The 14,459-nt window shown below is 41.2% G+C and overlaps 1 protein-coding gene across 1 annotated transcript; it reads left to right on the top strand.

Annotated features, from left to right (window-relative positions):
• The first annotated feature begins 707 nt into the window (after positions 1 to 707).
• MNDA (myeloid cell nuclear differentiation antigen) lies at positions 708 to 14,459 on the top strand. The gene is given in 8 exon segments (XM_060197707.1): positions 708 to 975; positions 4,628 to 4,900; positions 6,175 to 6,296; positions 7,880 to 7,910; positions 7,913 to 8,319; positions 9,363 to 9,779; positions 11,321 to 11,509; positions 14,171 to 14,459. Coding segments are annotated over 7 exon segments (1,503 nt in total). The 5' UTR covers positions 708 to 975; positions 4,628 to 4,635; the 3' UTR covers positions 14,243 to 14,459.

Raw genomic sequence — 14,459 nt, 5'->3', positions numbered from 1 at the left:
GTTACTCCCAAGCTGTATTGCTTTCTTCCTTCAGAGACAACTTGGAAGTTGCATGAGACGAAGCATCCACATCATTTATTACATATGTGAGAAATGTTGAATGCTGAAAAATCAACAGTAAGCTTTTTATAACGTGGAGTAAGTCATAGATTCTCATAGAGGAGAATATCCCAAGGTGTAAAACAGCTTAACTCTGTAGAGATTTACTCTAATAGAGAAAAGTGTTTGAGAGAATGAGGAAGAGAGGAACACAATGGGGCCAAATAATGATTGTCCTGCAGGTGTAAACATAATTTTCAGTGTAAAAGTCACCTCTAGCTGAGAGACCTTAGATTGAAATATACGCTTTCACAACATTTCTCCTTCCACGAGTCATAGCCATGTTTTGGAGGAAAGAGGTGACTCTTCTCACACCTTCCCCAGCCCTTGCTCCTTAAGAATGGAAGAAGGGAGGAACTTGTGACTCTCTTTTTCCCTGGAAATGAAATTAGGAGTTTAGCCCCACACTGACATTTGAAGTAAGTAAACAGACAGAAAAACCAATGGGCATTTAGTACTTTCTCTTCCCTTTTTACATTGTGACCAATATGTTTTCAGCAAGAACATTCTCCTTAGCTTCCCCAGCTAAGGAAATACAAAACTAAGCACATTGATGGGAGGAGTCTCAGAATTATTTCATAACTTCTTTCTGGGGACAAAGCTGAGTGTTGAGGAGACCCACACTAGCCAAGCTACTGGTGACTCAAATCAGAACCATTTTCCTGTGCCCTCTTTGATGCACCTTATTTTCTCAAGCAACTCAGAAATTTACCCTCCTGATGTTCAGTTTCTGGGAACTTTGCTGACATTGATTGCTGAATTTTCAAAGAAGATCCAGAGTCCAAAGCACTGGAGAAGAATTATCAGGGAGCTGAGTCCTGTAGAATTTTTCTAGAGGAGCATGGATAAGTCAATCTCTACAAATCAGAGGACAATGTGAGTTTGAATGTAGAGTAGCGTTGTTAATATGAAAAGTAGCCTGACTTTGATCTTTCTTTTATAACCAAGATATGAATGAAGGGAAAAGATTTTGATTCATTGAAGTTCTTAAATCCATTCTTTGGCATTGACAGTGAAAATTAATATCTAAAAGTGGACTTTGACTCTTCTGCTTGGAGGGTGTGGAAGAGACCATGGAGGTGGGTGGGAAATGAGGTGGTGGGAGGGAAACATAAGATAATGGCATGATAAGCATGATAGAACCACACATAGTAAGTGAAAACACATCTGGACATAAAAATGAATAACATGGCATTTATTCCAATTTTATTAACATACATGAAAGAATGCTTCTCAGTTCTAGTTCTAGTTCTCAGTTAGTAACTACTGCCTCAGTTACTCTGTATCTTTATATTTTAGGAGTGCCTGAGCTCTCTTATGCACCATCTGTGAGAAGCAATAGCTAGTTCTGTGAGAACAATCTCTTGGTCTTCTCCAGCCAGAGGGTAACTTTGTGAGAATGCTTATGAACAAGGAAGTCAATACAGCTCAATCCATACCTACCCTATGGAGTACTTTTAATTTAATTCACCTGGTGAATTGCATATAGTTTGATCTTTAGAGAAATATAAATTTGTCTATATTTGTTTCAAAATTATATATTATATCAAGCATTTTATTTAAGATGAATTGTATTGGCCAATTTCTCCAAATACTGCCACATTTATTTATTTATTCATTGCTTTGCTTAGTAGTCCAGTGGTGACTCTCAAACTATATAATGACTTGTCTAATTTTCCTCAGAGTTCTCTCAATGTCTACTATAAATATAAATAAAAAGAGAATAAAAGAATTAAGTGTAGTACATTAAACTATGATGTGGGTGATACAGATTAATAATAGCATTCTTATAACATGCTGATCATACCTCTTGTTATCTAGAGAGTCTATTCATAAACAAAGAGGAGGTTTCCATAAGGGAAGAAATTCAATATAGAAGAACAGCAGAGTTCTAAGAGAGAATGGCAATAGGAGAGAGGGAAGTTAAAGAGCATGCTAGAATGTGAAGATGTGAGGCTCCAAGCCTACGACACCAAGTGGTTCTCCAAAATATCCCTTTAACATCAAAATTGATGGTTGAATTAACAAGTTGAGGGCCTCGGTTTTCTCATAAGGAGCTCTATCATTTTAAGGAACGATGCTCCTTCGTATCAGCTAAGGAGAACCAAACTCCCTGAAGTCAGATGAAGAGAAGATACTGCTTGTTGTTGTGCTGCAATGCAGAAGAGCTATAGAGGAGATCCGGAGCAAAGAGGGAACACAAATATTTATTTGCACGGGCACCTCAGAGTTGGGTGAGAGTGCAGTGGTTCGGGCCACGTAGAGGTAGCCAAAATGGCCACTCCCCCGCACACACCACCCATCCGTCAACGAGGTGAAAAGTGGGCAAGAGAGAGAGGGGCGGAAGAAGAAGGGATTTATAGGGCAAAAACCAGGAGGGATGAGCCAGGACAGTATTGGTTGGGAAAGACACTCCGAGAATGTCCCAACTGTCGCAGGAATTGGCAATAGCCTAAAGGGACAAACATGGCGGAACAGGCGCTCTGAGAATGTCCCAACTCTCACGGGAACTAGCAATAGCCTGAGGGGACAACATGGCAGATGTGACTGCATCTGCACAATTTCCCAGCAGCTTTATATCACATTGGTGGAGCCAGTGTATAGATGGGACTTGCCTTATGCTTCTGGAAGAGTCTTGAGAAAACCCTTCACAAGCCCTTTGGTAAACATGTTACTTTGAAGATATCTACTGAGCTCTGTGTCTAAAGGTGCAGTAAAATAAATCAGTGTGAATTTACAGATGAATATACATTAACTTAAACAGTCAAATGGGCCCTTCTTTAAACAGAGTTCAAGGAGAAAATCAAGATGGCCACTCTCTACTAGCCAATACCAATAAATCGAAAAGATGAGAAGGACTAACAGGTATCCTTATACACTTAATACTTTTAGATAAATATAATTAAAGATGCTGAATCTTTCTGAAATATAATATTATAATTGTTCAGTAAAACCTTAGTTCTGAAGAAAAGTTTTGTGTAAGGGTCTATGTAAATTTACACCAACTCAAATGTATTGCATTCTCTACATTTTTTATGGGTGGGGAAGATAGCATAATGGTTATGCAAACCAGCTCTCATGCCTGAGGCTCCCAGATCTCAGGTTCAATCCCCCACACCACCATAAGCCAGAGCAAGCAGTGCTCTGGCAAAAAAAAAAAAAAAATCTACACAATTTTTTTAGATAAATTATTTTACAATTTTTTAAGTTTTTAATTCCCTTCCCTTGTGTCAACAACACACAAGCAGATTTTTTTAGTTTTATAATTCACTTAGTGCCTTGTAGCATTAAATGAAATACTGTATTTTGATAAGTTCGTAACACTTGTAAAATTCATTCTATGCCTTCTTCCTCTTCTTTAACAATGGATTTTAATTTATACCCTAACTTTTGCTTCTGACTTAGAAGTTTAGTGAACACACCCATTTTTTTTTCAGCCTCCCTCCACCCCGTTGGCTTATTCCTGTTTCATTTCTCTTCAGTTAGGTCTGCTATATTTGTAAAAATGAGAAAAGACTTAATCAAGTTCTGTTCACACATACTTTTTAGGTTACAGAATTTTCAGTCTCTTCAATTTCTTCTGGAATATTTGTTCCAAAGATGTGCTTGGCAGGTGTGCTGTATGGGTAAATATTAAGAGATTCTGAGTCTTTCTTCAGGAACATTCTAGCAAAGTATAAAATCCCTGCTTCAAGAGTATCTTTACTTCAATCTAACTTAACAACACCTTTCAGAAAACTTGCTCCCACACATGGTTTAGAATCAGTTTCAAGAAAATTGGTTTAAGTTGCACACCCATGAGTGTGCATTTTCGTGTTTAATAGGTTTTGAAAGAGTAGGTACAGGCTTGGGGAAAACATTATTCAAAGTTCATGGATATGATTTTGCTTTGAGAATCTGATTCTGAACTCTTGAAGTTGCTGCAAGTTTTCAAGCAAAGTGGAAAGATGGTTTCATAGAGACAACTGGATTAGTGAAAATAGCTGACCGGAGAAATAAATCCTGGAAAAGTCAGGCAACTATTAAATTGATGGCAGACAGTAACTGCCATGATGCTGACTTAGGGAGAAGGGGCAAGACAGGGGTGCGAGCACAGGCCCCAGAGCATGGAGATCACACCATAGAGGAGAACACTGATACCTGACAGGGAGTCCCATGGATCATGGGCTATCACAAAAAATAACTGTCATGGCAGGGCACACATGGTGCCAACATTCTGTAGAGACCCTCCCATCAGAGTGGTCAGATGGCAGGAGCCAAAAGCAAACTGAACCTCAGGAATGAAAAAAGAGGAAGCCAGGTTCATTCCACACTGTACATGACCTTCTCCACTCCCTTTTACTCCTCAAGAGCCTACCCAGTACCTTTACTCAGAGAAGAGCTTCTTAGACTTCCCAGCAGCAGCTGTCTGCTGTTCCACAGCACCAAAGCTGCTCAAGGTCCCTCAGTCATGTGTCTGTGGACATAGCCATGCCTGTACACACAGAAGGCATCAGTGTGGCACTAATTGGGTTTTTCCCTTCCACAGCTTGAGAGATGGCTAGTGAATATAAGAAAATCCTCCTGGTGAAAGGGTTGCTGGACATCAGTGATGAGCATTTCAGCATTGTCAAGTCTCTGCTGGCTCATGATTTAAGGCTATCCAGACTCCAGGAAGAAACTTACGACAGGATCCAGATTGGGAGTATGATGGCAGACAAGTTCCGTGGGGCAGCCTGTGTGGAAAAGCTCATTGAGCTGATCCGAGACATAATAGAACTCAAAGACCTTGTGAGCAAACTAAGGAAGGAGAAGCTCAAAGGTAAGTAGGATTTCCACCCATCCTTGTGCCACAGTCCACACAGACCCTTCCAGCAAGGAGTCCGGAGTATGCCAGCTCTGGGAAGGCTGTGCATTAGCACATTAACAATGGGCCCTTCTTCATCTTCAAAAGAGATTCAGGCTCATGGGAACGCATCCTGCTTAAAAATAAAGCAAAGACCCATGGAAATAGTGAGGTGAAGGACTACAATATGTTTGAAAGGAAGTGAAAAGACTTGATTTACTTAAAGATATTAATCTTTTTAACATATATATATACATATATATATACATGTTTCCAATATATATCATTTACTGGATAAGACAGAGAAATTGAGAGGGAGGGGGGAAATAGAACAGGAGAGAGTCACCTACAACACTGCTTCACTACCTGTGAAGTTTCCCCCATAAAGGTGGGGACCAGGGGCTTGAATCTGTGTCCTTGTACCTAGTAGCATGTACATTCAACCAAGCGCATCATCACTGAGCCCCAAGATATTTATCTTTTTAAAAAAAAAAATAAGATTTTAATGGCAGAGATAGAGAGCTATTTAGAAAACACCAGAGCACTACTGAGCTCTGGCTTATGATGGTGCTGGTAATTGACTCTGGAACCTCAGAACCTAAGTCATCAAAATCTTTTGCATAAACATTATGCTATCTTCCTAGTCCATAGATTTTTATTTTTATAGATATTTTAAAAAATATTTATTTATTTACTTATTCCCTTTGTTGACCTTATTGTAGTTATTGTTGTTGTTGTTGTTGGATAGGACAGAGAGAAATGGAGAGAGGAGGGCAAGACAGAGAGGGGGAGAGAAAGATAGACACCTGATGACCTACTTCACCACCTGTGAAGCAACTCCCCTTCAGGTGGGGAGCAGGGGGCTCAAACTGGGATCCTTACACTGGTCCTTGCACTTTGCACCACCTGTGCTTATCCCGCTGTGCTACTGCCCGACTCCCCATTTTTATAGATCGTATCTAGTTTTTTTCCCTTTTTTGATAAAGAGGGGGGAGCAGAGGGAGAGAAAGAGAGAGAGGGGGGGGAGAGAGAGAGAGGGAGAGATCACTGCTAAGCTCTGATTTAAGTGGTGCTGGGGATTGCAACTGGGACCTCAGAGCGTCAGCCATGAGTCCTACATAACCATTATGCCATCTCCCTAGCCTCTGTTTTTGGTTGTTTGTTTGTTTATGCACAAGGGTCCCATACTGACTTCTGCAGGCACATTAGGGACTGCTCTGTGCTTATATGTTTCCTTCTGTTCACTTCAGTGGCAAGAAAAATCAAGGCAAAAGAGAAGAAGCAGCAGGCAGCAAATGGACCTAGAACAGCTGCTCCCAGGACAAGCCTCACAGTGAACTCTGGAGGAGAAAAGCAGGTGCCCAAAGCCCAGGTGAGCATGGGAGAGGGGGAAAGGAGAGAGAGACAGAATTGGTTGCCTCTGAAGAGACTCCACTGGGGCCACTGGGTTCTTAACTAATAACCCATCACTTTTATTTACCTAATTGATGAAGAGCTATTGATCCACTCCTTGATCAGTCAGACCAAGAGTGAGGCTCAATAAATGTAGGTTAAGTCTCTGGATATAGCAGTGATCTCATTCTGGTTATAAAGATGGGGCATGGGGTCAGGAGATAGCTCAGAGATAGAGCACATTCTTTGCCATGTATGAAACTCTAGGAGTACCACATGGGAGTGCCATGACAACACAAGTGTGAGGGGATGTCTCCATGGAAGGCTGAATAGGGGGTGTGCTATCTGTTCTCTCTTCTCTCTGTCTCATTCTGTATCCTGGCTTTTTCCAACTCTTGCTCAAAAAATATGAAATAAAAAGTTGGTCAGGGAGGTGGCTCAGCAATGCCACATGCATGAGGCCCTGGGTTTCTCTCTCAGCAATACATTAAAAAAAAAAAGACAAGTCTATAATCCGAGCTGAAAATTATATTACTCATGTTTACACAGGCCAAGAATTTCTAATTTCCAGACCAGTGTCCTTCCCACCATAGCACATGTAACAGAAGCTGCTGGCACTCCCGTGGAGGGGATCCAGCCAGGGGGCAAGTCTCTGATCTTCATTCACCGGTTCTCAGGGACCATGTGATACAGAAAGGAGGACTTGGGGAGTATTCTGGTGCAAACACTCATTTATTTGGAGATGGGTACAGGTTTATATAGAGAGTTAAACAAAGAACATTTTTCACATATGTCAGAAATTACAGGTTTCTTGAAGGTCAGCTTGCCCCTATGGTAGGGGGCTGGTATGACAAGAATTGATGTGATACATAAAGGTCAAAACGATTATTCTCCATGATGTAGGCAGGTTAATTATCCAAAGGCATTTGAGCGAAGCATAGGGGTTAAACCAGTAAGGTGAAGTAGAGAAAAGAAAAACAAAACTTGATGTAAATGACAGATATCAAAGAACACAAGGAAATAAGATTTGGGGCTTTTCATTGTCTGGTGTTGGGGGTATATGATAGAGTGTGTTCTCCTTTATGATCAAAAGGTGAAGTGGATGTGTGAACTTTGAGTGAACCCTAAAGCAGGCAGTCATTTGGCTTGCTGCTAGCAGGGGAAACTAAGTGTGAGAGGCCTGTAAGCTTTCTGTGAGCTTGAGAGACTAACAAGGAGAAACTGATACAGGGAGACTTTTCCCTCTTGGCTCATCTCTATAAGGAAAGAGGCTAGCAAGGGGGTTGTCTTTCCAGGCCTCCATCCAAGGATGGGAGAGCTTCCCTAAGCTCTACCAAGCTTTCACATAGTCCCACAAGGAGCCACTTTAGGGTACTAACATCCGTGCTCACCTACTTGCTACCTCTTTTTTGGGGGGAGGGGTGTGGGGGTGGCAGTATAGGAGGGGTGATTAAGACTTCTGAAATTTCCCAAACACCATAGTTCATACCCCTGCCAAGTAAAATAAATATGTTCTTCTTTTAACAATGGAAATTATTAATGGGAAAACTAAACTGCTTCCAGAAAAGAAAAGGCACCACCAAAGAGAAGACTGGAGGAAGAAGAATAAGGTGACCCCAGAGCAGAGACGACTAGCAGGTCCAGCCCAGGTCCCAGCATGCTGCCCTGTGAGGGCCCCAGCATCCCACCCAACCCAGGCTTCAGATTCCTGTCCTGCTCAGTCTCCAGCATCCTGTCCTACACAGGACCTGGCATCCTGCTCAGCCCAGGCTCCAGCTCAGGCTCCAGCATTCCACCCTCCCCAGGATCCAGCATCCAACCCTTCCCAAGCTCCAGGATCCCATTCTTCCCAGGCCCTAGCATCCCTTCCTTCCCAGACTCCAGCTTCCCACCCCATCCAGATTTCAGCAACCCACTCTATCCAGGCTCCAGCATCCAGACCCTTGGGTCTTCCTCAATGCTCCCTGAACTCACCATCTGCTCCAAACTCATCCTCAGTGGAGGTAGGTTCCTACTTTACTTCTCCACAAACAGTAGTCACTGCTGTCAATCTTCTATATAACTCTCACTACTAATTAACCTTTTTGGGCAAAGGTATCTGTACATTTCACAATGCTGAGAAGTCATATCCAAGTCCAGTGTGCAAGGTGATGCAATATCCCAGGTCCCAGTCCACTATGCATTCACTAATCAGAGAGGCAATTTAGCGATAAGCCCTATATTTCATGATCTGAGACCCCCATCCCATTTTCTGGCCTTCCCAGGGAGATAAGACCACTTTTTCACCAAAAAAGCTTCTACTACACCTCAAATAGGCCAAACCACCATGGATTGAAGAGCTGAGAGCCAGCACAGGTGACTTATATTTCCACTAGCCTCCCAAATCCTTGATTAGTAATACTTCAGAAATCATAGAGAGCCAGGTTTTGAGCAGGTGTCCTTGAATGGAGCCTCTTGGGAACAGAGCATGTGGGCCATCCCTTCCCTTTCTCACTGCCTGTAATAGAGCTCTGATCCATGGGAAGGAATAACAAATGTGCCCTTGCCACTGGTGATAGTGGAACCCTCTCAGCATTCAAACCATTACTAGATACCACTGAATATCTTCCTAATGACACTGTCCTCTTCACCCCCAGCTGTAGCTGAAAATCACACCTGAACTCAGAAAGATTGTTCTCCTTCAATTAAGAAACTTTCACTTCCATGCCTGAGTTCAGAATTCCAATAAATGGAGCTTAAGTCTCTGGACATAGAAATGGGCTCGTTTTGATTCTAAAGATAGGTCAATGGGACCAGGAGATTGCTCAGAATTTAGAACACATTGGGGGTACGACATTTTCAACTAGGAGGTTCTCACTACCTCTGCCTGCTTCCTGGGTGTACTGGGCTGTACTCATTCATCAGGTGCAGTCTCTCCTTCCCTGCAGGCTTCAGCTCCAGCTCACCTCCCTGTGAAGGCTGTTGTACTCAATGTTAAGATGGACAACTTATTCAGAGAAAGTAAATCTTGTTGTTTTCTTTCCTGTCTCTGTTCAAAACAAACCAGAGGACACCAGGCCGACAGAAGACAGCCACAAAGAGAAGCTTGCTCCAGAAGGGTCCAATAACTGTGATGGTGCTCAATGCCAGTAAGCCCTTCGAGTATGAGTCTCCAGAAAAAGACAGACACACCATGTTCCACGCCACAGTGGTGACTCCCAGTCAGTTTTTCCAAGTGAAGGTTTTCAACACTGGCCTGAAAGAACTCTTCACCAAAATGAAGATTCTTACCATCTCAGACTACTTTGAATGCAGAGGAATTCTGGAGGTTCATGAAACCTCCTTGGTGGCTGAGGCCTTCTCAAATCAGAAGATTGAGATCGCAAGGAGCATAATGAATAGAGCCAGAGAGACTCCCAAGATCATTAATCTTCTCAAGCTAGCATAAGGGACATATGTGTATGGGTTATTTGAGTTACATAAGGCAAACTTTTAACATTGCTTGTCATGTGCTTTATCAACACATAAGCTTAACTGCCTTTGCTTGCTGAGGTCTTCTGACTAACTGATATTGGAACCCAGATTTTAGCTCACATCCAACTAAAGAGATGGCCAAATTTTACACAGAGGAGAGGGGAAGGAAGGACTGTCCACACTCTATTGCTCATCCCATCTCCATGCACATTATTTGAAAAATATTTATTAAGAAACCTTGTCACTTCACCATTTGGGATTCTGTATTCTGTCTCCATGAATAAGAACCATGCTAACCATGTACACACTAATGGTTTTATCTCTGAGTCCAGAATGAGTTGTCTACTAAAGTAGTGGCTTGGGTATATACCCAGAGTAATATTGGATTGTATCCTCCTAAATTCAAGTATTTTCAATAGTTAGGAAAGAGTCTGAGCACTAAAACTGCTTCCCAATCTTACCCATTTCTCAACTATTCACAAACAACTCATTGAAGGCTAAGAAATAGTATATTGCGTAATATTTGAAAGATAGTTTTTTTGTTCCCTTACTAAGCAAAAAAAAAAAAAAAAGCATAAAGAGTTTTAATGAAGGGGGCTAGGTGGTAGTGTAATCGGTTAAGCACACATAGTACTAAGTGTACCAGGGCTAGGATCAGGATTCGAGCCACTCCCTCCCTATTTGCAAGGGGGGTGGTTCACAAGTGTGAAACAAGTCTTCAGTTGTTTATCTTTCTATCTCACTTTCTATCTCCCTTCCTCTTTCAATATCTCTCTGTCCTAGCCAATAAAATGAGGGAGGGGGATAAAATGCCCACCAGGAGCAATGGATTCCTAGTGCTGGCACTAAACCCAGTGATAAACCTAGAGGCAAAAAAAAAAAAATTAATGATGTGTCCACGTGAAAATTTTAAAGTAGAAGATGTCTATGATGTGTTCAATCTCTCCTAGATTCTTAAATTGTTATAAACACATCTAAGACATGGTATGTTTCACAGCCTTGTATACCTGTCTTCCTGGATAGTCTTTTACTGATACCCTGATTATAAAAGCAAAGAGAGCACTGATGAGGAATGGCTTCAGTGAGCAATTTGGAATGCAGGAACTAGGTCAGTAGGGGAAAGGTAAGAGTAAATAGTGAAGGCTGAGAAAGAATTGATGAGTTACCAAAACTTTTCATGTATAGGTCCTATATAATCTACTGAATGGATGGTTATGACCAGTGTTCATTCATTTCTGCATAAAAGCAGGAGTCAAAAGGATCCATCATGGATGTATGATTACATCTGCTTTAAAGAGTCAAAGTGTCCCTTGAGGTAAAAGTAGTAAAAAAGCAGTAAACTTGCTCTCAAAATATCAGGTAGAAGAAATCAAGAACCAGAAAGACAAAAGAAAAAAACACTGCAAATTAATAAGTCTCTGAGTTCTTTCAAACTGCTGTCCCTGTGCTTGTAGATGCTCTTTTGCATGTTGCATTTCCTGCGTTTCAAGGTTGTTTCTCATCAGATGAAAGTTACCTTTACAGAAAGCCAGTGCTAAATTTCTCTTGCAGAAACAAGTGAATAAGAAGAAAACAATCTATGAAATACAAGATAAAACGGGCAAGATGGATGTGGTGGGAAATGGAAAATGGTACAATCTCAGATGTGATGAAGGAGATAAGCTTCAACTCTACTGTTCTCAGCTCAGAAGGATGGGCCAGAAGCTGATTCTGGCATGTGGAACGCACAGCTTCATACAGGTGAGAAACAGGAAGTGCATTCACTTTCCTAAAAGACAACTAATTTAGAGTTCCTCATTCCACAGCCAGCAGGAGGGGAGCATGATGCCAATTTTTGAAAGATATGAAAGTGAACTGAGGACATAGCATAATAGTTATGCAAAAGACATTCATGCCTGAGGTTCTGAGGTCCCAGGTTCAGTCCCCAGCACCATCATAGGCCTGAACATTGCTCTTGTATCTATCTGTCTATCTATATCTATCTATCTATCTATCTATCTATCTATCTATCTATCTATCTATCATCTATCTACCTATCTATCTAAGAGTATAATATGTATGCTAAATAATACAATATTTGAAGACATCAGAAACTCAGGAAGTCATTTCACAGTATGTTCTAAAAGAGGGATTAACTAGGTAACACAGATTTGAACTCTGCATCAGAACATAAAGTTAGGAAATTAGTTGGTCCTCCAAATGGTCCAAGCCTCTGTCTCACTGCATGGATACTTGCCTTCTAGGACATCTCCTCAGTTTACCTCCACTACTTTCTTACACAGTCTTTTTTAAGAGATCCTGTTAATAAAAGTAATTATAGCATTATAGTTTAAACTATAGGACCTAGGTCAGTGGGAAAAGATAAAAGTAGATGGAAATGGTTGAAAAAAAAACAAAACAGTGACTAGCTAGAACCTTCCATGTTCTATAGACTAATGAGTAGTAGGAGCCAGTATTCATCAATATTGATATAATAATTAAAGAAATAACTTGGGAGGGTGAGCCCCCCATCCCCACCTGAAGGGGGAAAGCTTTGCAAGTGGTGAAGTATGTATGAAGTTGTCTCTCTCTCTCCCTCTCTATCTATCTCTTCTCTCATCATTTTTGGCTGTCTTTATACAATAGATAAATGAGTAATAAAAATTTTTTAAAGAAATCTTTCAAGGATTTCGGACTCCTCTGATTCCAACTGAAGCAGAATTTAAGGGTTTGAATTTAGAGGTTAAATGGGACAATTGCATATATGATCTCTCTACGCTACAGCAAATGAAAAATCAATCTGCAGTAGATTGTGTTATTCCTGGCAAGATGAGGACTCAGGAAGGACTTGTTGCAGAGGAAATTGTGTCCATATGTCCTTATCAGTGCAGAGAAGCACAAAGGGGTATTTTAGTCTAGAGTCAGTGGGTACAAAGTCATGGAGAGAAGAGGTCAGAAGATAAAGGAAAGGAAGTGGGGCTGGCAGTGGCACACCCAGTAAAGCACACATGTTGTGCTGCTCAAGGACCAAGGGGAATGCTTCACAAGCAGTGAAGCAGTGCTGCAGGTCCCTCTCTCTCTCTCTCTCTCTCTCTCTCTCTCTCTCTCTCTCATCTATCATTCTTCTTTTTCCTTCCCTCTTAGTTTGTCTCTGTATCTATCCAAATAAACAAACAAATAAAGGAAAGGGAGTTGTTGTCAGAAAGAGTAGGCTTTAGTTTGGACTAAACAAATGGGAGACAGACGTGGCGAAAATCAGTAACAAATGGAAAGATAGCATGAAGAAGAATGCTTGCTTATTATGACATTTTGAAAAGATGAGGGGGGAGGGGGAAACAAAGGGAAAATAATTCTAGTAACCAGATAACTGCATTGCAAGAAGCAATTACTAGACAGTAACTTGAGAGATACTAGGTTTGGGGATAGGGCGTCACAATCAGTTGTAATTATATTTTGAAAGGAATTGTGGATTTAAAGCATTGCATTTGAGTTACACTGCATAAAAATAAATGGCCAGATAATAACATAGATGAATACTATAGGAAAAATAAGCACTTCCTTTTTACTGAGAGAATGTAAGATATAATTCGTACCCCATTTCATCAGAATAAATAATCATGTTCATTACAGACTTAGTACTTTGCTTCAATTGTCACAGCTAGTGAGAGATAGGATTCAAATTCCTTGCCTGACCAGAGAGTCTAGCTCCAGGCTGAGCTTCAGGGAAAGCTGAATGAGAAGATGGGATGTCTGGGGGGGGGGGGGGAGGACAAACAAACAAACAAACAAAAAAGCTGTCAATGGGGAAGTGAGAACTGTACTAGGCATCAAAAATGGTTTAATCAATGTTAAATTATTTTTTTACTTTGAAAAAAAAATATGCACATAAGCCACAGTTGAAGGCATTGCCCAAAATAAGTAAATGAACATATTAATAAAAGATGTTAAAGAACTTTAATAAGGGAGAAGGTCAACAGAGTTCTTGCCCAAGACAGGGCCTTGAATAGATAAAAGGAGCAAGAGCTGCAGGGGAATCCACATCAAGCCCACAGGAAATTGTGGGTGCGATCTGTCCCACCTCTGGGAAGATACAGCCCAGCTGCACCCAGGCCTACCAGCAGCTCTTGAAACAATAATCAAAGTTAACCAGATGCAGATGATTAATGAGAGTCACTCACCTTGTCTGCCTCCTCTCCCTGCTGCTTCATAGTACATCCCACCCCCACCCCGATGCTGAGTCCTTGGGGTCTGGGGCATGGGAATGGGGAGAGTGGTGAGAGGATTCTGAAGAGCAGGAAAGACTAGAGGAAACAGAAGGAACGTCTTCTGGAAGGACAGGGGAATGAGTAGAAGACAGAAAAGACAAAGGGAAGACATTGGAAGAACTGGGCTCTCATTGTGTGTCTCTCTCTTTCCTTCAAGGTCACCAAGACTAGGAAAAACAAGAAGGGACCACAGAGTGGTCCCCCTCCTCCTCTCCAAGTCAGTCAGTGATGTGAACTGTGACTTTGTTGAAATGTTCTAAGTGAATTAAGCAATTGATTTTGGTAGAAAATAGTCTGGCTCACTGAGAATTTATTTTTGTATCTGAGTCCCATATTAGGTTGCATCCTTTTGTAAAAGCGTACCTTTGCTATGTCTCTGTATTTTCTGAGGATTCCATGTTTTGTACTGATAACCTACAGAATTAAAATTATTACCTTATAATGAA

The sequence above is a fragment of the Erinaceus europaeus genome, chromosome 9 (genome assembly GCF_950295315.1).
Source record: "Erinaceus europaeus chromosome 9, mEriEur2.1, whole genome shotgun sequence".
Classification (NCBI taxonomy): domain Eukaryota; kingdom Metazoa; phylum Chordata; class Mammalia; order Eulipotyphla; family Erinaceidae; genus Erinaceus; species Erinaceus europaeus.
Note: the sequence above shows the minus strand (reverse complement) of the source record. Positions and strands in the feature narration are given on the sequence as shown.